The sequence below is a fragment of the Mirounga leonina genome, unplaced genomic scaffold (genome assembly GCF_011800145.1).
Source record: "Mirounga leonina isolate KUSES-001 unplaced genomic scaffold, KU_Mleo_1.0 Mir_174, whole genome shotgun sequence".
Lineage (NCBI taxonomy): Eukaryota > Metazoa > Chordata > Mammalia > Carnivora > Phocidae > Mirounga > Mirounga leonina.
In genome coordinates this window covers 37937451-37964643 of record NW_023270451.1, presented here as the reverse complement: position 1 = coordinate 37964643, position 27193 = coordinate 37937451, and the positions used below count along the sequence as shown (strand labels likewise).

The 27193-nt window shown below is 42.4% G+C and overlaps 1 protein-coding gene across 1 annotated transcript in view; it reads right to left on the bottom strand.

The window, feature by feature from the left end:
• DNAH11 (dynein axonemal heavy chain 11) overlaps positions 1-27193 on the bottom strand; it is a 331116-nt gene that overhangs the window by 102638 nt on the left and 201285 nt on the right. Inside the window, exons 53-59 of the mRNA XM_035021398.1 lie at positions 23310-23471; positions 14874-15107; positions 11177-11323; positions 5461-5574; positions 3794-3937; positions 2989-3171; positions 392-493 (exon numbers count right to left, since the gene is read on the bottom strand). Of these exons, the coding sequence (XP_034877289.1) occupies positions 392-493; positions 2989-3171; positions 3794-3937; positions 5461-5574; positions 11177-11323; positions 14874-15107; positions 23310-23471 (1086 nt within the window). The remainder of the gene's footprint in view (positions 1-391; positions 494-2988; positions 3172-3793; positions 3938-5460; positions 5575-11176; positions 11324-14873; positions 15108-23309; positions 23472-27193) is intronic.

Below are 27193 nucleotides of genomic sequence, written 5' to 3'. Positions count from 1 at the left end.
CTAAGAAGTGCACGCTATTACAATGCCTACTGCACAGATGAGCAAACAGAGGCTCAGAGAGGGGAACTAACTCATGCAGGGTGAAATCGTACATGATGCAGCCAGGATATCAATCCACGCAGTCTGGCGCCAGAATTCTTGCCTTTAATCACCATGTGCTATGCTCCTCCTTCTACTACCAGGTCAGGAAAGACTTTTAAGTGCAGAAACCATCAGCGTTTCTACTTTTTCAGGTCAGGGTCTGGCATACAGCAGACAAGAGATATCTACTGAACGAGTACGTCAATGAGTGTATCGAAGAAAGCTCAAGCTCCTCTCTGCTTGCTTGGACTCAGACGTGACCCTGTCTGAGGGGGGAGGTACCATCTTTAGTGTTCCATTGGGCACTCACCTCAAGCTTCTTCCTGATAGCCTTGAGTTTTTCAGTAGCTGCAGCCAGTTCGAAGTTGGCTTGGGCTAACGCTTGCCGTTTGGGCTCCACGTCACAGTACACCTGCAAATCCATATGGGGTTTAACTCATGGCGTAATGAGAGGCAAAGAGGACACAGAACCATTCAATCCTACATTTGAGGGAAGCTTTGTCATTAAGATTTCTATCTCACCCGGCAATTTGGGTTTTATTTCTTAGCAATGGCACTACCCAATGGCAGAGCCAAAATTTGCACAGCCTTCCAAGTTCTGTCTGGTTGTTCACGATTAAGTCATTGATTCTGGACATGAGAGTTATAAATCCTTGCATAAAGTGCTATAGACATCAAACAACATTAAGACGCTACAGTAAGTCTGTCCTAAAATTTGGAGATAAACTTCCTATCATTAGAAACTGCAGTGGGCAGGAAACAAACTGAGTGTTGTTGGAGTGGGGGGTGGGGTGGGAGGGATGGGGTGACTGGGTGATGGACACTGGGGAGGGTGTGTGCTCTGGTAAGCGCTGTGAATTGTGCAAGACTGTTGAATCTCAGATCTGTACCTCTGAAACAAATAATGCAATATATGTTAAGAAAAAAAAAAAAGAAGAAGAAGGTAGCGGGAGGGGAAGAATGAAGCGGGGGAAATCGGAGGGGTAGATGAACCATGAGAGACGATAGACTCTGAAAGACAAACTGAGGGTTCTAGAGGGGAGGGGGGTGGGAGGATGGGTTAGCCTGGTGGTGGGTATTGAGGAGGGCACATTCTGCATGGAGCACTGGGTGTTGTGCACAAACAATGAATCATGGAACACTTCATCTAAAACTAATGATGTAACGTATGGGGATTAACATAAGAATAAAATAAAAAAATGCAGAAAAAAAAATAAAATTCCACATACAAGTGAAAAAAAAAAAAGAAAGAAAGAAACTGCAGTGGGGGGGCGCCTGGGTGGCTCAGTCGTTAAGCGTCTGCCTTTGGCTCAGGTCATGATCCTAGAGTCCTGGGATTGAGCCCCGCATCAGGCTGCCTGCTCAGTGGGAAGCCTGCTTCTCCCTCTCCCACTCCCGCTGCTTGTGTTCCCTCTCTCGCTGTATCTGTCTCTGTCAAATAAAATAAAAAAATCTTTAAAAAAGAAACTGCAGTGGGCAGGAACTATATAGCTCAAGTGGGGACCAAGTCTGGACTTTAAAGCAAAACTCAGTGTGGAGAAATTCTCTGAACCCAGAAAGGACCGTAGGAGATAGCCTCACAGTATTAACCGTGTTTGCACTTTCCAAACTTCTGCCAACTTTCAGGGTATGTTATCTGAACGGGTGGTTTGAGAATGTGGGGCACCCACTTTCTTCCCTGTTGGCGAGAGAGGAAGGAAAGGACATTTTCTCTTTTACAGAAAAACCACACAGAACACAGCCACTGTCTAGCTCCATGCTCATCTTTCTACCTATGGTGCAAAGAGAGCACAGGGGTCAGACATGTTCTTAGGGAGAGAGGCCATACGTCAACTACCACCTGTCCAAACGCTTGCTCTATACAGGCTTCCACTGAAGAGATAGATCCATAGGGTCCCACTCCCGTGGGGGCCCCAACATAAAGGCTACAACCTGGTTTTATGAAAATCACTTTGGGACTGCCAGTGATTATACTTGGTATTTCCTCAGTAATTCTATTTTTGAATATAACATATAACCTTCCAAGAAAAAAAAATGAGATGGTTCTTCCAAGTTAAGGGCCATCCATTGTTCCCTTTTTACATCCAGCCATCTGCAAAGTGCTGGCAAGACAGGTGGCAGGCGGTGAGTACCTGATAAATAAATGACTAAATGAAATGATCATCTCTATGCAGCTTGAAAATACAAACTTTAGATTAGACTGTAATATGGTCAGAAGGGTATTTGTTGTTAAAATACTAAAGCAAAAAAAAAAAAAAAAAGCGGGGGGGGGACTATTTCCTCATCTCATTAAGTCTACAATAGATGGTGTCAATTTCTGCATTGAGAGCAGGGATTGAGTTGAAACATGAATTGAGACCTGCGGTTGCTTTGAGTCAATGCAAAATTAATATTTATTTATTTATTAAAATTTTAAAAAGATTTTATTTATTTGAGAGAGAGAGTGAGAGAGTGAGAGAGCGCACAGAGGGAGAGAGGGAGAAGCAGACTCCCCGCTGAGCAGGGAGCCCCATGCGGGGCTTGATCCCAGGACCTGGAGATCATGACCCGAGCCTAAGGCACACGCTTAACTGACTGAGCCACCCAGGTGCCCCGCAAAATTAGTATTTTAACGTAAAGAAATATAATTAATCTACCAGCAAGTTTTTATCTAATCAAATCAAATTAACTGCTATTTGATCTATAGTAGCTGGTCACTCTACCCTAAAAGATAGTTTCAAACATTTCAAATATCCTCCTGTGTAGAACTCTGTTTAGTCTGACACTTTTGGATCTCATTCTTAGAACTTCATCTTATTTAGGTAATTAAACTTCAAACTATTTTACTTTTTTTTTTGCCACTACAGAAATTAGTATCTTGATGGTCCTTGCGAGTAACAGCGATACCCAGCGGAGTAAGACTGATACCTCATAGAACTTCACGATGTTGATGACCCAGGCACACAGACCAGCTGCTGCAAAGGATTTGGTCCGAATCAGGCTTGGATTGAACTCCGGGTCTTTCAAATACTGCTCATTTACTACTTTTAGACAGTTCTCTGGAATGTGCTCTTTGTCATAGTTAATTAACGCTTGCAAAAAATCATCAACCTGTAAAGCAAAAAGGCTGATTGCAATGAACCCATTTTGGCTGCAGAGAAAATTCCAAGATCAAAAGTTAAAACCAGCTTTTAGGACTCACATTACAAAGGCAAAATTGGCAAGCTGCATTTATCCTACTGTTTGACTTGTTCAGTCTTTACGGTATGAAGTAAGAATTAGCAATGGACACTTTTAAAATCTCTTCTATCCCAGGGTAAAATATTCAGTCCCCACACAGGAGCCATTCACATTTTGAAGAAAAGACAGAAAAGAAAAGGAAAAACACCTACCAAAAAGCCCCTCTGCCTCACCTTCTTGGGCATTAGTAACATTTTTCCAGCATAAGAAATCCATGTAATTTTCTCCCTCCTACACTTAACCGCTTTCATCATTTTGCAAATAATTAGCAACCTTCTGAGTGCTGCTAGTGTTGACTTAGGTATGCTGTGACACCAAGGTAACCCCCAACTTGGCAAACAAAAATTGTTAAGTCTAGAGCACACGCGGTAGATTACACTCGACGAACGCAAAGACGATTTCCTCTGGTTTGAACACCTTTTGCCGTCAAGCAGGACCATGGTACGAGGAAGAGCAACTGTGGGGATTTTCATCTTGCCAGGCTGTCTGATACCTTTCCCATGAAGACTCTAGCTGCTTTCCAACTCCGGTCTTTAGGCACTCTGCCCCGCGGAGCCAGGAGGACCATCACGGCCGCGGTAACATTGGTAACGGCATTCGGCGGGTTGGGAAAGGCTTTCAGCTCAGTGAGATTGACCTGAAGAAAAGCACAGCCACACTGAAGGGCAGGCAGGTCTGGACAAGAGCCGGGAAGTTAGCAAGCTGGTCATTGGGGGCCTCCTCCCTCTTCTTGTCCCACCAGTCTTGGCTTGGCAGTTTTTGTTCCCCACAGTGACTCCATCTTGGGACCCCAGGAGGTTCAGTTCTCACCGGACACTTTCCTGATGCTCTGGAAGCAGCACTGATTTTTTTCGCTTCCCCCAAATTCTCCATCTGCTATGCCGGTCCTGTGGAGCCTCGCTCACCGAACCCGGGGAATTTTATATACCAACTCTTTGTGTTCATGGGTTCTATCCTACCTATGTAATAGATGTGCATTTTAACCAGGCCCTCCCAGAAACATCATCCCTTGGTGGAGAGTCTCTTGGTTTTGTTTTTGTGCACAAGAAACCTCTTCGATTACTCTACGATGACTCTCAACTGCGAACATGGCCATGTAGGCTGAACCTATTCTCTGCATAACTCCCTAATCTCCTCTGGTCAAAATCTTGATTTACCCCACAGTTGGTATTAATGTTTGTATGAACTACAAGTATTAAGGCAAATACTTTGAGGCAGGAATTACTATCTTTGAGCAATATATGTAAGTTCATGATACAGGATTTACAAAACTACTTCCTGTGATTATTTCATGAGCTATCTAATATACTCTTGCTTATAAAACCCTATCACATGTTCAACCTGGGTGCTTCTCCCGCTGTCCCTCCCCCCAGCTCATGCTCTGTTTCTCACTTTCTCTCTCTCAAATAAATAAAATCTTTAAAAAAAAAAAAAAGAAAGGAAAGAAAAAGAAAAAGGACTTGAATTATTTCTTTGAAGGGCAGTTGGAGTCTGGATCCTTTACTCTTTGAGGTTGAATCTTAAGAACCTCAGGCCTGGTTATTCCCCGGGATACTCCCCAGAGGCCTAGTGGAACCTGAGCACAAAACTAGCTGCAGACTCCTAAAATACAGTGCCCACAATTCCATTTTTCCTTATAATACCCTTCTGACTATCACACATTATTTTCTCTTAGGGGAATTTGAACGGTCAATGAGGTTTTGCTAATAAGCTGAAGCTAGGGAAAATGATGTGGGACAAACCTAGGTATCTCTGTTCCTAGCGCATTGTTCTTTTCATGAGGATCTCTCATTAATGCCCCTTTTTATATCCCCAGGAAATAAAGAGTCTGCACTTAGTTCCTAAAGCAACACACAATACGAACAACCGGATTTGGGCCAAATCCAGCAGCTAACAATAGAGCTGCCTCTCATGAAAGTATAAATCCCACGGTATTGGAAGTATTCAAAAGGAGACTGCTTGTTGCAAGGGTGTGGAAGGACAGACTCCCAGATGGGAAAGGAAGTCACACTATTAATGATGACCTCAAATGCTTGTTCCCACTTTAATATTTCATGTCTCTTTGGTTGCATGGAATCCACTCTGAGTTCACTTATTCAAACTCTGAGAACCTTTAAATACTATGTGGAGGAATCCCACGAGCCAGGCAATCGTCTTTACCCTGTTGAGCGTGTTGAGTGCAGCCGTTGCGGCCACGAGCGCAGGCTCCGCCTTGAGTACGTCAACCTCACACTCTCTCTGTTTCTGGGACACTTCAGTCTGAATGGCTGTCACCTAATCAGAGAGGAAAGAACACAAACCCGCAAACACACATCGTCACCTTGGATATCGCTACTGAACAATGCAGGCTGACTCCGATGCGCTGCTCAATCATTCCTTCATCTTTACTTTCAACAGGTGAGGAGTCTGTCCTAAGGATGAATTTCTCTCAGGCACCGTGTACACACAAAGCTTCATATATGCACAAAATACACTCACAAATCCCAACTCAAACGGACTCAAATATTGAAGTGCCCCAAGAAGGGCTTTGACTAATTCAATTATAAGGTGCTAATAATAAATTCAAGACTGAGTGATTCCTGAGTTCTTCCATTTTCTTTTCTTTTCTTTTTTTTTTTTGCTAGTCATTTTTGGCTTTATTTTTGTGTTTTTAAAGTTTCTTTTTTTTTAAAATTATTATGTTAGTCACCATACAGTACTTCATTAATTTTTGATGTAGTGTTCCATGATTCACTGTTTGCGTATAACACCCAGTGCTCCATGCAATACATGCCCTCTTTAACACCCATCACCAGGCTACCCATCCCCCCCACCCCCCTTCCCTCTGAAACCCTCAGTACAATGGAGTATTACTCAGCCATCAGAAAGGATGAATACCCACCATTTGCATCATCATGGATGGAACTGGAGGGGATTATGCTAAGTGAAATAAGTCCATTTTCTTTTTGAGAGTGTCCAGGCTGGCTCAGTAACATAGATAGAAAATATTCTTGTTAGAAATCCCTATCTAATTTTTGTTTACATTTGCCCAAAAGCCACGTTGGCTGTTCTTTAAGAATAGATGGGAAACTTTTTTTGTTCAACAGAATAGAAGATACTGCGCTTTCTGTGTATGCTTAACCACCAATCTAATTTTTATAAAGACTAATAACCGGTGTCTCTAAGGACCTGATAAGAAACTAGCTAGGGTAGCCCAGTTCTGTCTTCGCAACACGCCAATCACACGGATGTGCACCCTACTGTCGAGGTCCAGTGGCTCCTCTCTCACGCCAGACAGCGCGCTGCATCCGCCTCCTGAAGTGAGCATGTATGTTATGCCTATAGGAAAGCCATGCTGGTAAACCCAAACCAAGACCAAATGAGAAGCTTTGGAGTTTTTACCCTCCTCTTCCTCATAAGACACATATAAAATTCAAATGGCCAGAAGAGTCAATTTTGATCCTCAGCAGAAACTGGAGGTCCAAAGCTGTGGCACTGGGCACTGAGACCCACTCACCAGGGGGCATGGCTTTAGGGATGGTGACTGGGGCATGTAATGTGTGAACAAAAGTGCATTTCTTCAGATGTGTCTGGAATGAACAGGTTTAACTCTACCATAAATTTAACAGTGCTTACAACAAATTATGTTGTCTAGTACAGCTTTATTAGCGGTAACTACCATTATTCTGATTAACCATTATTTTGCTGTATACTGTAGCTTTTATGAACATAAGTGGTTCAGGGTAGAGATGTGATCTCCTGCCAATCCGTACACAGCCACCGTTAACGTAAACAACCCTGAATGCTTACTGAGAACTACTCCAACCCCCTCGGAACTGCCAAGAATGGACCATGAAAATTCTAAGACTAGGACACCGTTGGTGTGCTAGTTTCATCCGCAGATGAAAGGGAGCGGAGAGGTGAGTGAGTGAGTTCGTACCTCAGGGGTATGTACCTTCCACAAGGATACACTCAATCTAAAAATGCTGTTTGCTACCATTTATAATAGCATCATTTTAAATTGGTTTCAAGGTCACAGAGTTTTCGTACTAGAACAGTATTTCTTTTGAATGCTGTTTCGATGAGACTGGGTGTTGCTATTCTTCTCCATCTGACTCCCTTACCGTTCACAGAGTATTATTCGTTTGGGTAATCTTTATAACCAGAGCAATCTTGAACATTAACAAAAACCCACAAATGAAAATGAAAAAAAATACCCTAGGCTGGTCAACTTATTTCTCATTCCCAATTCCCTCTGCGCACTTTTGTTCACAGATCCTATGCCATAATCACCGTGGGGACTGCGCCCAGTGCCACGGTCAGGACACTCAAAGTTCTGCAGAGGGCGAAAACTTAACTCCTCCTGGCCTATTCAAATTCGAAGGTACAATAATTTACATATTTCAGGTGCAATGATACTCGAGTGGGAAAAATGCTTTGTAGATCTTAGTGACCTGATCAGCCTCAGTGTGCAATTTCCTCTGCCCCATGGCTCCTGGGTAGTAGTCAGCAAGGTTCAACTTGGGGAAGGAGGGAAGAGCTACACACATCACTTGGAATGTGTGCTTTTTCTTGACAGCTGTCTGTTAAAGCAGAGTTTTGGAGATACTCCCATTCTTGGATACACAGAACTTTTCTACTCTCTATTCAGTCAAAAGCTCCTTGCAAATGCTTCATGAAATTTAGTGACGCTCACACAGAGAGAATTAAGTAGCAATAATGGCTTGTTATGAGCTGAAGTATATCCACCTAAAAATGAATATGGTAAAGCCCTAACCTTAGTATGTCAGAACATGACTGTATTTGGAGACAGGCCCTTTAAAGAGGTGATTAAGTTAACATGAGCCTGTTAGAATGGGCCCTAATCCAGTCTAATGGGTGTCCTTTTAAGAGGAGAAAATCTGGACAGGCACGAGGGACACCAGGGAGGTGTGCACGGAGAAAAGACCATGTGAAGCCACAGCGAGAAGGTGACCATCTGCAAGTCAGGAGAGGGGCCTGTCTTGAGAGGTTCCTCCCAGAGGGAGAAACCAAACCTGCTGGCATCCTGATCTTGGACTTGCAGCCTCTGGAATTGAGAAAAGAAGTTTCGGCTGTTGAAGCCATGCAGTCTGTGGTATTTTGTTCTGGAAGCCCGAGCAAGCTAAGACACTGCTCTCATCTGCCTTCAGACCACAGGAAATCCCAGACGATCCTTCAAAATCCAGCCATTCCCACATTTAGAAAAGAAACACATAAAAAACTGAAGACCGGGCGCCTGGGTGGCTCAGCTGGTTAAGCGACTGCCTTCGGCTCAGGTCGTGATCCTGGAGTCCCGGGATCGAGTCCCGCATCGGGCTCCCTGCTCGGCGGGGAGTCTGCTTCTCCCTCTGACCCTCCCCCCTCTCATGCTCGCTCTATCTCATTCTCTCTCTCAAATAAATAAATAAAATATTTAAACAAACAAACAAACAAACAAAAAACCTGAAGACCGCTCCAAATCAAGGAGGATGTCCAACTTCTGAAGAGATTATATTAGCCCCACGATGTGGAAGGTACTTTAACTCATGAGGATTATACTCAACAAAGAAAGCAGTGTGAAAGGGATCAGAGGATCCTTAGAATTTGGAACTGGTAAGTCAAATGAAGATGCAAGAACTAATTTTCATAGGTTTCATGGTGCTTGTGTTCCTTGGTCACTGCCGGTCATGTCAGTGGCTTGAATGGCTCTTGACTATTTCAGGAATCTGAAGGAACAATTTCAACCTGCTGCGCTACAAGGGTTGTCAAGATGCATGGGAAGGCGGTCAATATCTGCTTAGTCATATTAAATATGGCAATGTACTTTTTAATAACTTCTCGTGTATTAAGCCTCGAGATCCCAACTTCATAGGATCACAGTGCCCACCATAATATACCCATTTAATAACTGCATACAATCCAGTACATTGCTGAACCTATGATAAATGTGAACCTATAGCACATACTTGATATTGATTAGTTCCTTGACTCGATATACTCAATAAACTCCTTCTATGACCAATTTAAAATAATTCATTCCACCATCACCTCGATTTGATTTTTATCTTAGCCCTAATCACTAACCCAAAGTATCTTGTCCCTTGTCTCCTGCCAGTCTTTTCCATTATAATGTAAGCTATGTGAGGGTGCCTTGTAGGTCATATATGCTCAAGAGCCTAGAATAGTGCCAGGCCAAAAAAAAAAAAAAAAAAAAAAATTGCTTGGTATCTGCTACTGATAAATTAAGCATCATGGGTAAAGTGAAAATATATTTCTTTGTATAGGTTAGATATAAAAATAGTATGTGTTGGGGCATCTGAGTGGCTCAGTCGTTAAGTGTCTGCCTTCAGCTCAGATCATGATCCCAGAGTCCTGGGATCAAGCCCCTCATCGGGCTCCCTGCACAGTGGGGAGTCTGCTGCTCCCTCTGCCTGCCACTCCCTCTGCTTGTGCTCTTTCTCACTGTCAAATAAATAAACAAAATAATTAAAAAAAAACAGTATGTGTCTTTTTCATGTTTGAAGAACTTCATAAAACAACCAGTCAGATGAGTTCTCATTTGCTAGAACATTTTTTTCCTTCTTTGCAGGGATGATTTTGCCTTAGGAATTCACGTGCAGAATGTGAAAATACTTCTGGAGCATTTTAAGATCTCTAAAAGGTATTTGTAGAGATAGGTTATAATAGAACAATTACCAGAACATCACTTATTTATGTAATGCTTGAAAAATACCCTTGGGTGGAAATGGCTCATGATAGTCACATCATATGTGATACCTAATCGCTTAACATAATACACTTTTAAGGATATCCTCTGCTTATCTGAAACTCAATAGAAACAGTTATTGCCAGAATTTTAGGAATAATACGCCCATCAGCCATGCCAAATGTAGCTTATCTTCAACTTTAAAAACAAGTGGGTTTTTTTTAAAACTATTCAGCGTTTTGATTTTTAACATACATTTCAACCCTTTAGTTGTGCAAGCGACACATAAACATGCTCAATACCTATTAGAAAAAAGGGAAAAACAACTCAATTGTCTATGGATGAATGGCAACCCCAGTGGAAAGCTCAAGTCTTTCTGGCATCATAAAAACAGAAGAATAATGGCATAAAAGCTACTGATTCAATGGCTACAAGTGTGGTCATAATTTATAATTTTTCATCAACTAAGCCCTCATTACAATCTTTTGTCTAAAATGAAAGAATTTGTCTCAAAAAACATATTCAATTCTTAAACAAATAAGATACCTAAAAATGAAATACCTTCAATTTGTGGCCAAAGTTCTGGTAAAAGAAGAGGACAAAGAAGTTATTTCAGAATTGCCAGTAACCCAGGTACAAAGAAAGCAGAACCTATATAATCTTAAAAGTAATTGTTTCCAACAGTAAAACGCAATACAAAATGCCAGGGCCCTCAACTGAATCAAAAAGAACAAATTTGGCTTAGGATTTAATAATCAACTCAAGTTGTATTATTAAAATGAAAAATCTGAAAAACCATCTTGCAAAGTGATGGAATGGGCTTTGTTAACAATTGAGTTGTTCAATTTGCCTAAAAACTGAAAACCTTTAGAAACCTCAGAGGTGACTTCCTGACCTTTACTGTATTACAAATCAGCCTGATGTTCAAGATCCACATCCATTATATGCTTGAATGAGCTCAGTATTTATTGTTCTTGCGTATCATTAAAAGAGCTAAAAGGGTGGGAAAATGCATAATGTAAAGAAAGGTCAAGTGGTAATCATGGTGTGAAATGCTGTTCCATGTGTAACTATAATAATTCTTTAGCTTTTATGCTCCCTGGAGAGAAAGTTGTTCAAAATTGTTCACCTACAAAGGTTTATTTTGTGCTCAATATAGCTCAGCACTCTAACTGGTGGAATGAGCCTGACCTTTCGCTCCTCAGCGTCAGCAATGGCCTTTTCCCGGCTCGCTTTCTCCGTCTGGAGCCCAATCTTTGTGATCAGAGCTTCGGCATCGTCATTTCTCAGTCGCAGCTCGGCTTCTTGAGAGGCCAGTCTGGCTTTCAGATCTGCCACCTGAAGGCAAAGTCGGTATGTGGAAGCAGCTTCCGTCCATAAACAACAAATAGCAGGCACGGCTTAGTTTTGGTTAAATGAGCTCACAGATGCCTACCAGTCTGCATCTTTTCCTTCTTTCTACCCTGTTCTGACGTCAGGCCCGTGTGCAAAAATACAGCCCCATTCCCCCCACCCCCCTCCACAGAGGAACACACAGAGTCCTTGTTTCCAGGGGTTTTCTGACAATGGTCATTTATGCCGGCACCAACTAGACATGTATCTTCTCCACCCAGTCTGTGTAGTCAGGGCCGTGCCAACAGCCACGCCAGCCAGAGCACATGTCCCTCACAGCCCCGGGTTTTCTGGTCCTGCAAAGCCCAGGCTCAAGACAGCAGAGGCCAGAGGAAGACTTGCTTGGAAAGACAAGCTGGGGAAACTAAGGCCTGCACTCTCCCCCAGAACCTCACTAAAGGCTCAGAGAAGCTGAAGGCATCAGGACGCCCTGGCTGTTAGCTATCAGTTTATTTAATCCATTACTTACTTCGATGGAAATGCCCACAGGTCTCATCTCTTCCCACAAAATAAGAAACAGTCCTCTTAGCTTCTTCCACCTCATACAACATTCAACTTAGTACCTACTACAGAAAGACAAACCACAAGCGCCCCGTGGGGATTGGCTGGGCTGTGCAAAGCCTGGTGAGTATCCTGGGTGGGTACTCCTCCTCTCGGCTCCCCAACTCAATAGCCTTACTCAGCTCTTGAGGAACTCAACTCTTTCTGAGGCATCAACAAATTAATCTGCTCTAAAGAATGATCCTGCCCTTTTAGCGTTCAGAAGGTACCACTAGGTTCCTAAGTGTGAGGATTGTGTAAAGAAAAGCAGAAGTGCTGGAAAACAAGATCTCATTACTGCGGCCGAGGACTCCTGTAACCCCCACCTCAACACAGTCAACTTGCCCTTTGCCCAAATGACACAACTACTAACTACTCTTACTGCTACCTGTATGATTTATTACAGTTTAAGCTAAGATGGATTTTTTTTAGCCTCTCTGTGAACTCAGGGTAATAATGCACAGTGATATTTGCTTGTCTGTTCCCTTTAGCCATGTGAAACTTGTCGTATATTAGACTATAATCAAAAGAATCATCCAAGAGACTATGAGGAAACGGTTATTTCAAGCCCTGACTTCAGTTTCTAAGGAAGCCGTTAGGTCTGAAGTATCTAGTGACTCAATCCCTGGAGGCGAAGCCTTATCTATGAAGAAAAGGTCACGAGGCTATCTTTGATGACCCAAGCTGACATCTAGAGAGGAGATACGTGGCTCTAACAGGAATTTAGGGCTTTATTGCAGTGAATAAACAAGGCTGAGTTTTAGACGCATATTTCAAATGGCATGGATATTCTCCTCTGAGTAATTACTGAAGGCAGGTCCGTAGAGGACGCATGTTCCAATATGAAGGCGTTCTGTTCCACACACAACCTGATCTTATATATTATAAGGCTTTCCAACTGCCCACACAGGAAACTATGCTTCCTTTCCATAATCAATAGAAATTTTTAGAACTCTTAGGGACATATTAAATATTCCAATCACTCTTCCGATATTGAGAGCATTCCATGCACTAATACCTAATGAAAAGAAATCAGCAGTAGTCCTTCAATTAAGACTTCATGTATCTTCTTCTTAGACTTTCTGCCTATTGTTTCTAGCCAAGGGGAAATGAGGAGACCCAAGCAGCCCTGAACTTGGCAGACACCCTGAAGAGCCAGTCCCTTTCTTTCTTTCTCTCCACCACCTCTTCTTTTTCCCTATGGCTGAGAGGCTGCCCCCAAGAATGCTGCTCTGTTTTTACATTCTGAGCTCTGTTATTTGGGAAGGGAACACTAAGTGTGGCACCATTTTTTTCCTTGCCAAGGGCTGGCCCACCAGTATGACCATTCAATTTAGTCAACGCTATCATTTCCTGGGGCAAAGTCAAGGGGTCCAGTTTGGGACATTATTCAAAGGGACATTAATGCTCTGGGACATAGATCTCTTGCACTCAGTGTCTTCTAGCTCAACAGGACTCCTAGGCAAGTCTTCACTAGGAAAAAGAGTCATGATTTCAGTGAGATGGAAGTGGAGAGATCGGCAGAGAGAAGAAAAAGGAAAGAGAAAGAAGGCAGAGAGTCAAAGAGTAAGGTAACATGTACACAGAAACAGTAAAAATAAAAACTTTTTTTTGGAAAGAAAAGGGAAAGATGCACAAATACAGATATACTCTTTGGGTGCTTCCCAACAACTATTCTTTGCATCATTAGATTCTGGAAACTGTCCTGGAAACCTCTTCACTCTGGTTCCTCTTTCCCAATCGTGGTCCATCTACCCACTATTCAGCACATGTGAGTGGTTCACCAAGAGACATTCCTAATTTCGAAATGAAGGGCGCAGGGGGCAGGAGGTGCTTTGGCTGACAGAATGCATGGAGGACGTGGCCAGACAGGCCTTCAGAGTGAAAGGTGCCACCGTGTTCTCCCCCAACCAGGTTGTAGCTTATTTCTAGCCTGGGCACAGATAGGCCACGCGGCATGCTTGGGGAGAAAACCGGCCCAATCTCTTGAAAAGCAAAGGACTATGACCTAATGACAATCCTCTGAAGAAGCCCACTGCAATTCCTGGCCTTGAAGGGACCACCAGGGAGAGTTGTTCCCTTTCCAACCCTAGAGCCCAGATGGCTCAAGCAAGCTGAGCAAGTCTCCAAAGTCTCCATATTTTCTTATTCTCATCTTTTTCTCCCTTGGTCATAGAGGCAGCATGGGGCTATGGACAACAGCTTTAGAATCATACAACCCTGGGTTCAAACTCCAACCTCACAGTTTCCATGGCCTTTAACGCTCTAAGTTTCACCTATAAAATTATAGTAGCAACACCGACTTCATAAAAATGGTTAGTTTTTACCAATGAAATGAGATGACAGATGTAGAGACCCACACATGGTTAACATCGGGAGTGTGTGAATTCTCTCCCGACTTACTCCTGGAGGTTAACAGTACTGTCCTTCGAGGCAGCAGGGGCCTTATGACTGAGGATGAAGACTACCCTGGACACTCTGTTCAAAGAGAGATTATGGCCAAAAGGAGATGAGACGCCAAGGTGGGAGGAAACGGCTACACTTTGGGACCTCACACAGAGCAAACCGTGTCGTGTCATCAGACTAGAAATAATGCGCTCACTGGGGGGTTGAGAATCTGAGACCAAAAGGGATCCTACTTCCGTTACTTTGTGACAAAATTCCTAACAATAAATGCAGGGCACCAAAGCAGGCGGATAGAAGATGGGAGTGAGCTGTGCACTGAGTCAGGCCAACAAGTGAAGGGCTCTCTCCAAACCAGCATGAGAGAGTAATTGGCCAATCCCTTTCTGGACTTACAAAAGCATGAACAGTGCTGTTTTGGTGTCATTCAAGTGTACATTTTAGGATTGAGCATCTTATATGAATGGGCTGAAACGCTGCTTTCCAAGTAACTACATATTTTTTAATTTTAAGAGCATACATTTTACTCAGTAATAACACATCCTGATCATACCTGAGAGGCTGTGGTCTTTAGCTTTTGGATGCCATTCACCAAGTGCTCTTTCTTCTCAGATACCTCTTTTCGTTTCTTCTTCAACAGATTCTTAAACAGTGATATTTGTTCTAGAAAACTCTTCGGGGTGGTATAGTTGTATCTTCTCTCATTCTGGTAATACCTGGTACTCATTTCATTCACGCTAGTGTGAACATGGGCCATGAAGAGGCTAATAGAATCTTTGTCCAGTGGCTGAAAATATAAACACTGTAATTCATATGCAATTCTCTCAAGTTAAAACAAAAATGTAATTTAAGAAAAGAACAATCAGCAAAATTATGCAGTATTTTTTTTGTCTAAAAGCCAGAACAAATTACAAGAGGATCTGGGAAGACTTATTAGTCTTTAAGAGATAGCCACAGGATTAGAGAGGTAACAATAAAAAGCATTCAACTTTGCCAAGTAGAGCAAAGGATTTTTATGTGCTCCACACACCAAACCCACAAGTCGACATATAACACAAACACGGCTTTTCACAACTTGATTTTTACCTATCAAGTGTATGAAAGAAAAAAATGGAGAAACTGAGACACAGTACTCTGACAAGTATTTCTGGTGTTGCTTTCAAACTAAACTATAGCAGTCTCTCTCTCTCACTGACACACTCTCTCTCTCTCTCTCTCTCTCTCACACACACACACACACAGCTGAAACTGAGAAATACAGTTTTATAAGAACCCAGGTGGAAACAAACAGGATGGTAAGGTATAAAAGTCACTGCTTCCGGGAGAAAAATGCCATTTCTAATTCTCATTTGGAAAAAAAACAACAAACAAAACAGAAAACAAACCAAAATATCGAGTAACTTCCCTTAGAAGATTTACTAGAGAACCCCCCACTACACCATTCTTTCTGTTTTGTCCTCTATGACTTCTGAAGTAGTTAACTTTTTAATTTGTGGAGTCACATCTCCCTCATTTTAATGATTATTTATTGCATTCTGTACAAGATGAACCAGGTTCAATTAATCAAGGGAAGCCTAAAAATCAATTAATATGAATTAAATGAGCTACACCAACTCTTAGGAAAGTCACACATAATTTACCAAAGTGTTGTCAATAACGCTCAGACATCTTTGGGAAAATTGCACACAAGTGGCTGGTGATGCAGTTGAACGTTTCCAACCTGCACCATTAATATTACAACCAGGATGTGAAAAGAGACAGGCCAATTCTTGTTGGTGAAAAACAACTGCTCCCGAGCAACTAGGTCTAAACACTTAGCTTTCCAACCTCATGGAAAATCCGTGAATGGGTTTCAAATGTGCATGTATAGGATTGTCCTGCATATCAACCCCCCCCCTCGCTAGTAACTGAAATAATGTTTTTAAAGCCAGAGTTAAATATAGAATGATGCAAAGCCTGAATAGTCTTTATTCTCTAGATCTGAGACATATGTGTATGTTACCCAATAGTGGACTCAGAGTCAACACTTCCAAGGAAGTTCTAAACTCCATATAAATGAGATCCCCTGAGGGATTTTTAAAAGAGCTTCACTGCAATATAAACAGGGATAGAAATTCATTCCTGTCCTATCTTGTTTTAATGAACCAAAAGTGAGCACACGTCCTTCCACAACATAAATACCTCCCCGGCCAAGAACGACCTCCTTGCATGGGGCGCAGGTCGGTGGGAGGAGGACCTGGCCTCTGCCCAACCATGATCCTTATGAGGAGGTTCCTAGGCTGCCCTGAAAAGCTCTCTCCAACAACGGTTTCATTTGTAAATCTAGGATGGAAGAAGTGGCTTCCGGGAGAGCTGGAAGTGGCCCGAGACAACTTGTCTCAATGGGGCAAAATCACTATTGTTATCGGGCTTAACAAAATGGCACAGCATGGGAGACTTGCAGGGCCAGGGAGCAGCTGGTTGTAATTCACACTGTTTTTCAGAAAACTCTAATCGTTCCAGAACAGACCTCTTTGATGACTGGTCTTCCCTGCATTCTCAATTTGTCACTTTCTCTTATGATAAGGTCAGTAGTGACAGCGCTTCTTGACATTAACAGCTGTGGCTTTTAAAAGGGTCATTGTAGAACTACTAATTGCAGTAATTTCATTAGCATAAATTATTTATTCTGCCATTCATTTACCTCCAGTTTTCTTTTTTTGGTGGGGGGGGTGTTGCGGGGAGGATATGGCTGCTGGTGCTGCTGTAGAGAACGAAAGGCAAGGCTGTATTTTTCGTTTTTAGAGATGCAAGCGGAGAGCACCGTTCCTGCTACATTTGGCCCCGTAATGACAACCAGGGGATCCGATTCTGTCGTCATTTAGTGGCCAATCGTGGTGAAAGCAGAAATATAAACAAGCAAAGTGCCAGTATCACACGGTTATAAATCCAAGATTTCTCCACTACGATGCCCCGGAAAACACTGCTGTAGCCAAGGCAGCATCAGATATACCCGGGAACGGCTTTTTGTCCTCCCAGTTAGGAAGAGGTTTCATTTTCACTCTCTCGCTGGGCTCACTGTAAATGCAAAGACAAATCGGCTATTTGGGGTGACGGTTCTCAAGCGGTGGCAGTCGCTGCCATAGCAAGTCCCCCAGCCACCTGACGGTTGCAGCAAGTGCCCAGGATGGCCCCGTTGTTGAAAAGGACGGACAGCACAATTCAAATGAAAACCAATCCCGGAGGCCAACACCAAATCAAATATCCTGGGTTATACAGGATTTCACACCTGCCCTCGACCAGCTGGTCTCAGGATTATACTGGTCTGTACTTTTACATTCGGACTTTCAAGAGCACTGTCTTCAAGGAGAGGGAGAAGGAGGGACAACAAAAGAGAATGGAGACGAAAGGAATACTATGTCTTAAGTTTAACTTGGGATCGCGTTGTAACGTGTGATGTCCTACACCTAACAGTCCGCCTTGAAAGTTGGTCTCAGAAATTATTTCTGTTTATTTTTTACAGTTTTTTTGGAAGCACTGGTGATATAGAAAAAACTGCCCGTATTTAATATCTGTTCTTTTATAGTAATCCCAAACTGCTGGGTTTCAAAATCTATTATTTGTACTTTTTAGCTCCTTTGGGGGTGCTCAGTAATAGAGACTAATTAGATACTGTGTTTGTAAAATTGGCTTATTAAATAAAGAAAATGTAATGATACACGAAATGAGCACGCTGCATTTGAGCACTTCTAAGTTCCTCAGGGTGCGGACTCCCTCTGAGGAAACGTGATCCTGGAGGCCGCCAGGGAGGCTGGGTTTGAATCCGGGGACGCGGGGTAGACTCCTGGTTCTGTATAGTCGGGCAAATGATTTAGTCTGTCTCTTCTTTTCCTTGCCGTCCTTTTTCAGAACAGTCAAACTCCTCTGCACGGGTCCTGAGCAGGATTTAAGACTGTGGGTTCTGGCGTCAAAGGGCTGAGGGGCCCTTACCTGCTGAGCGATCTTGTGCCTGGCCCCCATCTCCTCACCTGGAAGCCCAGGGATCCCTCCTTAGAAGGTCCGTGAGCAGAGGCGGTGGGCATCGCTGCCATCAGCGATGGGAACAGCGCAACAGTGTTGGTCCCGGGAAGAGGACTTCTGTCGCACTCAGCAGCACGGGAGTTAGAATGCAGCGCCCGGCAGGTTCCTGAATCACATACTGGTGTCTTGTTCTTGCCTTTTCTGTTTGTGTGTTTTTACTTGGTCTGGTGAATGCATTTTGTTAGTTTGCTCGAGTTTTTAAATTTTTGTCTCTAATTTTCGAGGCTAATTTCCAAGGCCAAAAGGCAAGATCCAATCCAGCATAAGCCAGCTGTCTTCAAGAAGAGTTTCCAGTCGCTGAAAAGGTAGCCTCACTGGTTCTCTGACACAACGTTCGAACAAAGAAGCAACAGAGGACAGTGGGGGCGAGGAGGTGAAACGCAACCCAGCTACGCCTCCCAGAGCCAGCAGGACAAGGCAGATGTGGTAGCTGGTGCTGGTGAGGCCAGGAAAGTCACAAAGCTAAGATTTGGAGGGACCGATGCCTCCGTTTGATTGACTTCGACTTTGGGCTTAACAGCAAGTCCAGGTTTACGGGCAGCCATAATCAGTGGACCCTACTTTCAAGGTAGGGGGGATTCCTGAAGTTTATCTAACTGCAAAAACCCTGGAAAGCGGCATTCTACCGCTTCTTGCAATTCTGCTCTTAATTTGATTCCTGTGCACAGAGAAAGAAATGCATGATGAACGGTGTATTAGTGCGCATGCACAGGAGAGGTGGGCTGAAGAAGAGGGAAGGATGTTAACAACCACACGGGCCTTTCCTCATCTGTCTGAATATAGGCTTAAGCCAGTTAGAGATGTAGGCCGATTCAGGATAAATGTGATTGCATTTGCTTCTGCTTTGATCTCTTAAAATGACTTCAGTACTCCTCAGGTTGAGGAGATTTTCCTCAAATTCACAGAATTTCTACTGCACAAGGCTTTCTACTTCTAAAATTCATACTGAACAATCCTCATTTGTATTTCAAAGAAAAAACTGCGCTAAAAGTCAGTAAGAAAAACACTGCTAACATACTTATCACTGACAAAGTGTTGATGACTGTTCTTCATGCTGTCCCTACCATTTTAAAAAGGAACCTAGGGAAGCACTGAAGAGATCGGTCTTTATGTACAGCAGTAAAGTAACTTTCCTCTTTGAGGGGACGCTTTTCGCGATCGGACTGGCAAGTGCTCGTAAAATATGCCATTCATTTGTTACCAGACCTTGCAACAAGTTCAGGATTGGAGAGGTGGAAGTCTGTAGAAATTAATGAATTTCACTGAAAAAGCTGATGATATTGAACTTATGGCATTATTCAGTTGTATCGCATTCAAAGGAGGGAGAACTTTAACTTGTCAGGTGGCCAATATGCTCAGAAAGGACGGGTCCTCCACCTTGCTCGGATCTCAATGAGAACAGAGACTCCTCCCAATGCAAATCTCACTCCTCAGTCAGAGTGCTCACCTTTTCATTTCCAGGCAGTAATTTCTGCTTTCCTCAAGCCCAGCTCTCCAGTATGTCTATTACTCACTTTGAGTCAAAAACCAACAACACTACTTATCTTTTAACACCTGTTTCTCCTGCATTTTCCCCTGCGTGTTCCTATCTGGGACCCATGCACCTCTCGTTCCAATTTTAGTATATGTGCTGCCGAAGCGAGCACCCCACGCACCTCTCGGAAAGGGCTCCTCCCAGTTACCTCCTCACAGCGTGTGCAACCCCGCTCCCAGGGATGCCCAGGGTGCCTTTCCTTCTCTCCCTCCCCACACCACATGCCCCCATCTGCACTTCCAAACCTGAGGAGTGAGAAGTGTATGTTGACACAAAGCCTTCATATTAATACCTGGTGATACTTAAGGGTCAAACTATTTCGGTCATCTGCCAGCTCTCATTTAGTTCAATACCAGGTAGCAGAAAAGCAGCACAAACCTTTCCTTAGACACAGGCAGCGCACATCCCTGGGTGCTAAGCGCGTCCTACTAGACGAGTCTATGCCAACACACACAAAACCACTTGCCTTTCATGAATCCTTTCTCGGTGGCTAACGGGGGTCACCTTGGACCTTACACTTAGCAAATAAGGTCAATAACTAAGAAGTGCCTAAATTATTCAGATACCGTTCAGTCTTAATGGTGAAAATTCAAACTAAGAAAAAATGATCGAATTGGTGCCCATTCAAAAAATTTAAAAGCTATTTTTGACTTCTGCAGAAAAGGCACCATGTATTTTTAGAAGAAGATAGACACGTTGCCCTCTTTATGATAATTACTGCTCCGAAGCAACAAATTGGGAAGGCGGGAAAGTTAAATGAGCACACTGCACTGAAACGAAATCATCTGGCTGAGCTCTTTGCAGGCATCATTCAGCTCAGCAGAAATGGTTCAGCGCTTTTAAAATTCCTATTTGACAATCAGCATCCTATAGGAGGCGTCACGACACCACAAGATAGAGCTTAGCACCTGCCAGGAGGCCTCTGGCCTGAAAATGATGCAAGTCCGGCCTTATCCAGCAGATGTCAATGGTCACTGGCGTATCAAAGCTCCTTCACTTTTTGAAGTGGCACCTAACTTTGCAGGACCAAGTCTGCATCAAAGAAGTAAAGGCAAGAAACTTAAAAAAGCACTGAGCCAAGCACTAAGTCAAAGCATGCTACTCGCTTTGGGTTCCTCCCATTTGAGAAATTGATATTAATATATGAAGTGCACTGGTCTTTAGCAAACCCGTGTGATCACATGAATGGTATAAAACAGAATTATGAAAGATACATACTGATTCTCTAATCAATTGGTATTTTGAACCCTTTTTATAATGATTAGGAGACAAAACCAGGCCCTATATATAATTCCAATAATGCAGTGATCCTAGCAAGAGCTTGCGAAATGTGCGGGCTTAATAACTGTCACTATTATTTGTCATATTTAATGTGTTTTCAGATTTTATTTTATTTTTTAAGATTTTATTTATTTATTTATTTGACAGAGAGAGACAAAGCGAGAGAGGGAACACAAGCAGGGGGAGGGGGAGTGGGAGAGGGAGAAGCAGGCTTCCCCCTGAGCAGGGAGCCCGATGTGGGGCTTGATCCCAGGACCCTGGGATCATGGCCTGAGCCGAAGGCAGACGCTCAACGACTGAGCTACCCAGGCGCCCCTGTTTTCAGATTTTAAAGTATAAAATATTTCTGGCAGACTTTACTTAATGCTAGTGTTAGTCTCCATTAAAATGCTGCTCCTTGGGCTCTTCAGAAAAACACAGTGAATGGTGAAAGCTGGGGCTCAGACAGAAATTAACCACTGCTGGGAGTATCTCCTATTCCACTTACCTATCATGAGAACAAATTTACATAGATTTCCCCAAAGGTAAGAAGTGCTATGCAGTGCCTCCTGACCAGTGGAAAAAAGTGAAAATCACTTAAAAAAAAATCCAACTATACATTCCTATTATTCACTCTTTAGCCAGAAAGCCAGTTGTCACTGTTTCCAAGGTCCAGGTAAGTGCATCCAACGTTGAGTACAGAGACAGGCAAAAGAAAAACTTTCTGGATGTGGAAAAAACATCCAGGAACAGAAGGAATCATTTTTTTTTTCATTTCCTTAAAAGATTTTATTTATTTATTTGACAGAGAGAGAAAGAGAGCACAAGCAGGGGGAGCGGGAGAGGGAGAGGGAGAAGCAGGCTCCCTGCCGAGGAGGGAGCCTGACGCAGGGCTCGATCTCAGGACCCTCAACTGACTGAGCCACCCAGGTGTCTTTTTTTTTTTTTTTCATTTCTTTACAGAAATGTTTTTAAGTGTGTGAGAAAAGGAGAGAGGAAAGTAAGCATCTAAGTAGATTAATGGACATTTCAGAAGACAATAAACCACATTATAATAAAGCTACCCATAAAAATAATAAGCAATAAAGCTAGTTGCATACAAATCATACAAATAATTAGGTAAGTATGCAAATATGCCCAGATTTCTAACCATCTGGCCACCAAGAGATAGAATAGTCAACAAAACGTGAAAGGATTCTTGGGAGAAGTGATAGGCTCTTGGGATGAAGGGAGGCCAGAGGGGGTTGTCTCTGCATGCAGACACTTTCAAGTGGAAGCAGACATCATTCCTTACACAGCCCCGACTCTATTTTTGGCTCCGAGAATCACTTTCAATGTCTAGCCTTATCGCTCAGCGGAATCAGAAGACAAACCTCCCGGGGCAATGTTCACAACTACCACATTTCCAAGCTATTTAGTCATGAAGGTGCAAGATACCAATAAACCTTCATTTCTAGGAAGCCTAAATGATGCCTTCGTATTTACATTCCTTTTTCCCCTCTAAGTGGGGAAGTGTACTGGAAGTGCTTTTTTTTAAACTTTATGCAAACATTTTAAAATGTAATTGGATCTGCAAATTTCATTACAGTCAAATGACAAACCTAATTTATAAAACATAAACCCATACAACAAAGATGCAGATACATTATTTGACTTAGTGACTGCTAAATTCATGGGGCTGATTTTTCACCCATCCATACTGTAATGAGAAAAATCAGTTAACTGCTTTACTTTGTTAAGATCAAGAATTGCATGACTATGAATGGCTACTTTTTTGTTTGTGGACTTGAAGGATTCATATTCAGCAAATCCTATCATGACTCAAGGAAGTCATGATCCTGGCTTTCTGGTGAGTCAGGCCACATAACACGCTTGTATGCGGTATGTGCTCATGTGTGCACAGACATCTCAACCTGGTACAAAGAGGTCAACTACCATATTCCATAGAATGTAAACAAACAAAGATGATCTTATCTCTAATAAAAGGGATAACTTTTCTATAGGAGATGTATTTTGGAAGTTACTTCTTTACTGAGGACTTTTGGTCAGAGTGAGTGAGTATGCCTGTGTGTGTGTGTGTGTGTGAGTGTGTGGGAGACAGAAAGACAGAGAGATTCAGAGGCTGACACAGCATACCTCAATTCCCTTGGTTTCCTCAATGAACCTCCTGCTGACTGAGACCAGAGCCTCCTGTGGCCACGCATGAAACCAGTCAATAGCCGTGCAGTTAACTATGGCTGGGAACTTCCGAGCTCTCCCTCTCAACGTGTGACCAACGGGAGAGAAACACAGAATGATCTGTGGAGACATGGGGGCAGGGCAGAAAGGGGAGGGTGATGAGTGAGCCAAGAATTACATTGCAATCCTAGACAATGAAAGCAAGGAGCGCAGCCAAGCAAGACATGAAACTATCCTAAAGCACTACGGAGGAGAAAGCAACATTAACCTCCTTGCTAACCGAAGGATAAACCTCCCAGGTGGCTGCCCCATGGAACATTCAGAAACACTGCTGTGTACTTTCCTTCAAATTGGTCCCTCTCCTTTTAAACATTTTTGATGATTATCATTAATAATGAGAAATGTGTTCTTTTCTATTACACAAGTAACAGTGTAGCCATAGAAAATAAATATCCAAACCAAATCACCATGATAAAATAACACCAGTACTTTCATCTTCTGTCTTCTTCCATTCTGTAATTCGTCAGGTCCAGTAAAACTTTGTAAATCACTTAAAAACAATTTGTATCATATCGAATGTTTATTTTGTTTTCATTTAAAATAAACCCACTTGCATTCTTCACCTTTTTAAAGGAATAAAAAATTCAGTTTATACATGCTCCTGGTGAGAAAATTTTAGGTTTCTGGTTCAAACCCGAAGATCTGTGTATTTGATGATTTAAGAGTTAATTTATATCTGATTAGGTTTCCATGCTCTCTGTAGTGACACAGGGATTCGACCTGGAAGGAGCACCTGAGCTTGGCTGTGGCGGGGTCCACAAGCTGAGTGAGGGGAGACGAAGGAGGCTGGCTCTGAGTGTCCCTTCTGGGCATCTCTGAGTGTCACATGGCTCTCAGATTAGAGGCCCTATGTGAAGTGCCAGCACAAAGGAGGTGTTCAGGAAGCACTCCTTTCATGCTCTCCCTTCTCTCCTAGGTTCCTGTGGACTTGAGGGCACTGGGGGTAAGAGTGACGCCCGCTGGGTTAAGGTCTGGGAATGCCACCCATCCTGGTTTCCTCTTCTCTAGGAATGGCTTGGACTTGAGAGAAAACAAAGCCTGGAACTCTCTCACCTCAGTCTCTAACCCTTTGAGATCAGGCAACCAATGAAATCATTTTTCAAAAGGTATGCTATTTTTTCTTAGAACATTTAAAAAAAATTCACATCCTAAAAATCTCCAGCATATAGGAAGCCATATAATATCTTATTTAACATGTGTGTTCACTATGTTTATTTTACATACTATGGCTCTTGAAAAACTTGATAAATCCTAATATTTAAAATGTTCAACAGTACATAAGCTGACTGATCATGTATTCATTATATGCGAGAGTCTAGTTACAAACTGAATAACTGCTCTAAGAGTGCATGTACTGGGTTAACGAACTTCAGTTAGAATGCAGAATTTTCACTTCCATCACAGTTGTTAGGTTTCTCCCACCAGCCTTCCTTTCTCTCCCCAGACCTGAATATTTCTTTCTGTCCTAGAAGTTCGGTTTCCACACCCAACTTCTCTCCCATTCCTGGCAAATTTAGAAGCTTCATTTATAAATGATTGTAGCCACGGCAAGGGAGGGAAAAAAGGATCCTTTTGAGATCTTCAATATTTCCATCATTTCTACACTTACTGCATTTCCCTTTTTGGTACTGGCATATCACCAGGTCTGTGGAAAATGTTAGAAAACAAAGTACCAGAACCATGTGTGTTTAAGCCTCAAGGAAAAATACTTTGAGTTAATATAATGGTATAAATTCATTATTTATTGAAAGATAATACAGATTTCTCATGGAAATAATTATTTTTCTTTTCTACAATTTTACAGCTGAAGACATCGTTCCCTAGGTTATTTATTACGGCTTAAATAAGGATCCTCGTAATGCCAGCTACATTTTACACGGAGGGCGGTTGGTAGGCCATCAGTGATTCTCGAAGGATTATTAGGTGCTGGTTAGAAAAGCAAATTCTTGGACCCAATCTAGACCTAAGGAATCAGAAACTCTGGATGGGGCTTGGCAATCAGTTTTCAACAAGCCTCCAGGTGACTCAGACACCTGCCGCTATAACCTTCTAGTTTAAAATTTTCTATGGGAATATTTAAATTGAACACTTAACATTTTCAATGCTTCTGCAGTTGGTGGAATACTCATAGAATGTAAGTCTCCTTCTATATAGAAAGTGAAAATGAAAAATTTAGAGGATTTTAAATAAATTAGATAATCATGAATAACCTAAATTCTATCATCTAAAACAGACCTTGGGAACTAATTTACAGAAAGATGCTTGGTTACTAGTATCTCCTAAGAAGGGAAAGGCCAGTATCACACCAAACTTGAGTTGTGCAATTATTGACCCAATGCGTTAATAATTTCTAGTTTTGCTAGAAGTCTAGCACAGAATTTCTCCTGCCATCCAGCTTTCCTTGATAGTAGTCCTATGTGAGATTTTTCTGAGAGCCCATGCTAATGTCTGGAAATGGGTGGTTGTTCTTTTCTAACATGGTCCCCACATTTTTTTGACTACGAGCATGGAATGGAATGTCAACTCTGCCAGCAGTTCCTAGATGATGTGAGAGTAGGCACGTTTCTTAGTTGTCCCGCACTGTCCTCATCTCCAAAAAGGAGAGATCACAGTCACCTCCCAGGGTCACCAGGAACAGATACATATGCAAGTCCTCACAGTTGCCAAAGCATGAATTGTGCTCCATCAACTCCATGCTGTGTTACTTAAAAAAAAAAAAAGTTTCAACAACTTTACAGGTAAATAAACTCGAGTTGTTGCCTCAAAGAACATTACTATGGGGAAAAATCATCCTGGATAATTTCCCTATTGTATTTCCCTTAATTTTAGGAGATTAAAATAGCAGAGGATTTTTAAGTAATAAAAACACAAATGATTTTAAAAAGGGTGTTAGGTTATCTATCATTTACTTTTTTTAGGTTTACTGAGGGATAACTGACAAAATTCTAAGATATTTAAAGTGTACAATGTGATGATTTTATACGCCTAGACAGTGTAAAAGGCTTCCCCCACTGAGAGAATTAACACATCCATCAACCCATATGTTTATCCTTTGTTGTCACTGTTGTTGAGAACGTTGAAGTTCTACTCTCCTAGTAAATTTCAATTATACAATACAGTGCTTTCAACTGTAGTCACCACATTACATGTTAGGTCCTTAGATCTTACTCATCTTGTAAGTAAAAGTTTATGCCCTTTTACCAACTGCTGCCTATTTTCCCTACCCTCTGGCAATATTCCACATGTAAGTGATACCATGTAGTATTTGTCTTTCTCTGCCTGGCTTATTTTGTTTCGTATAATGCCCTCGAGATTCATCCGTGCTGTTCCCAATGACAGGATTTCCTTCTTTTTTAAGGCTGAAAATACTCCTTTCTATTTGGGTCCAGGTGTGTGTGCGCACACGTGCGTATCTCTCATCTTCTTATTCCCTTTGTCCGCTGACCGACACTTAGGCTGTTTCCATACCTTGGCTATTGTGAATAATGCTGTTATGAATATAGGAGTGCAGGTACCTCTATGAGATAATGGTTTTGTTTCCTTTAGCTGTATCCTCAGAAGTGGGATTGCTGGGTCATAGGGTACTGCGACTGTCAGTGTCTTATGGAACCTCCCTACCATTCTCCAGAGTGGCTGCACCATTTGACATTCCTGCCAACACTGCACAAGGGTTCCCTTTTCTCCACATCCTCACCAGCATTTGTCATTTCGCATTTTTGAAGAGAGCCATTCTAAAAGGTGTGAGGTGAAAAATAGCATCTTTCACGGAGCTAGAACAAACA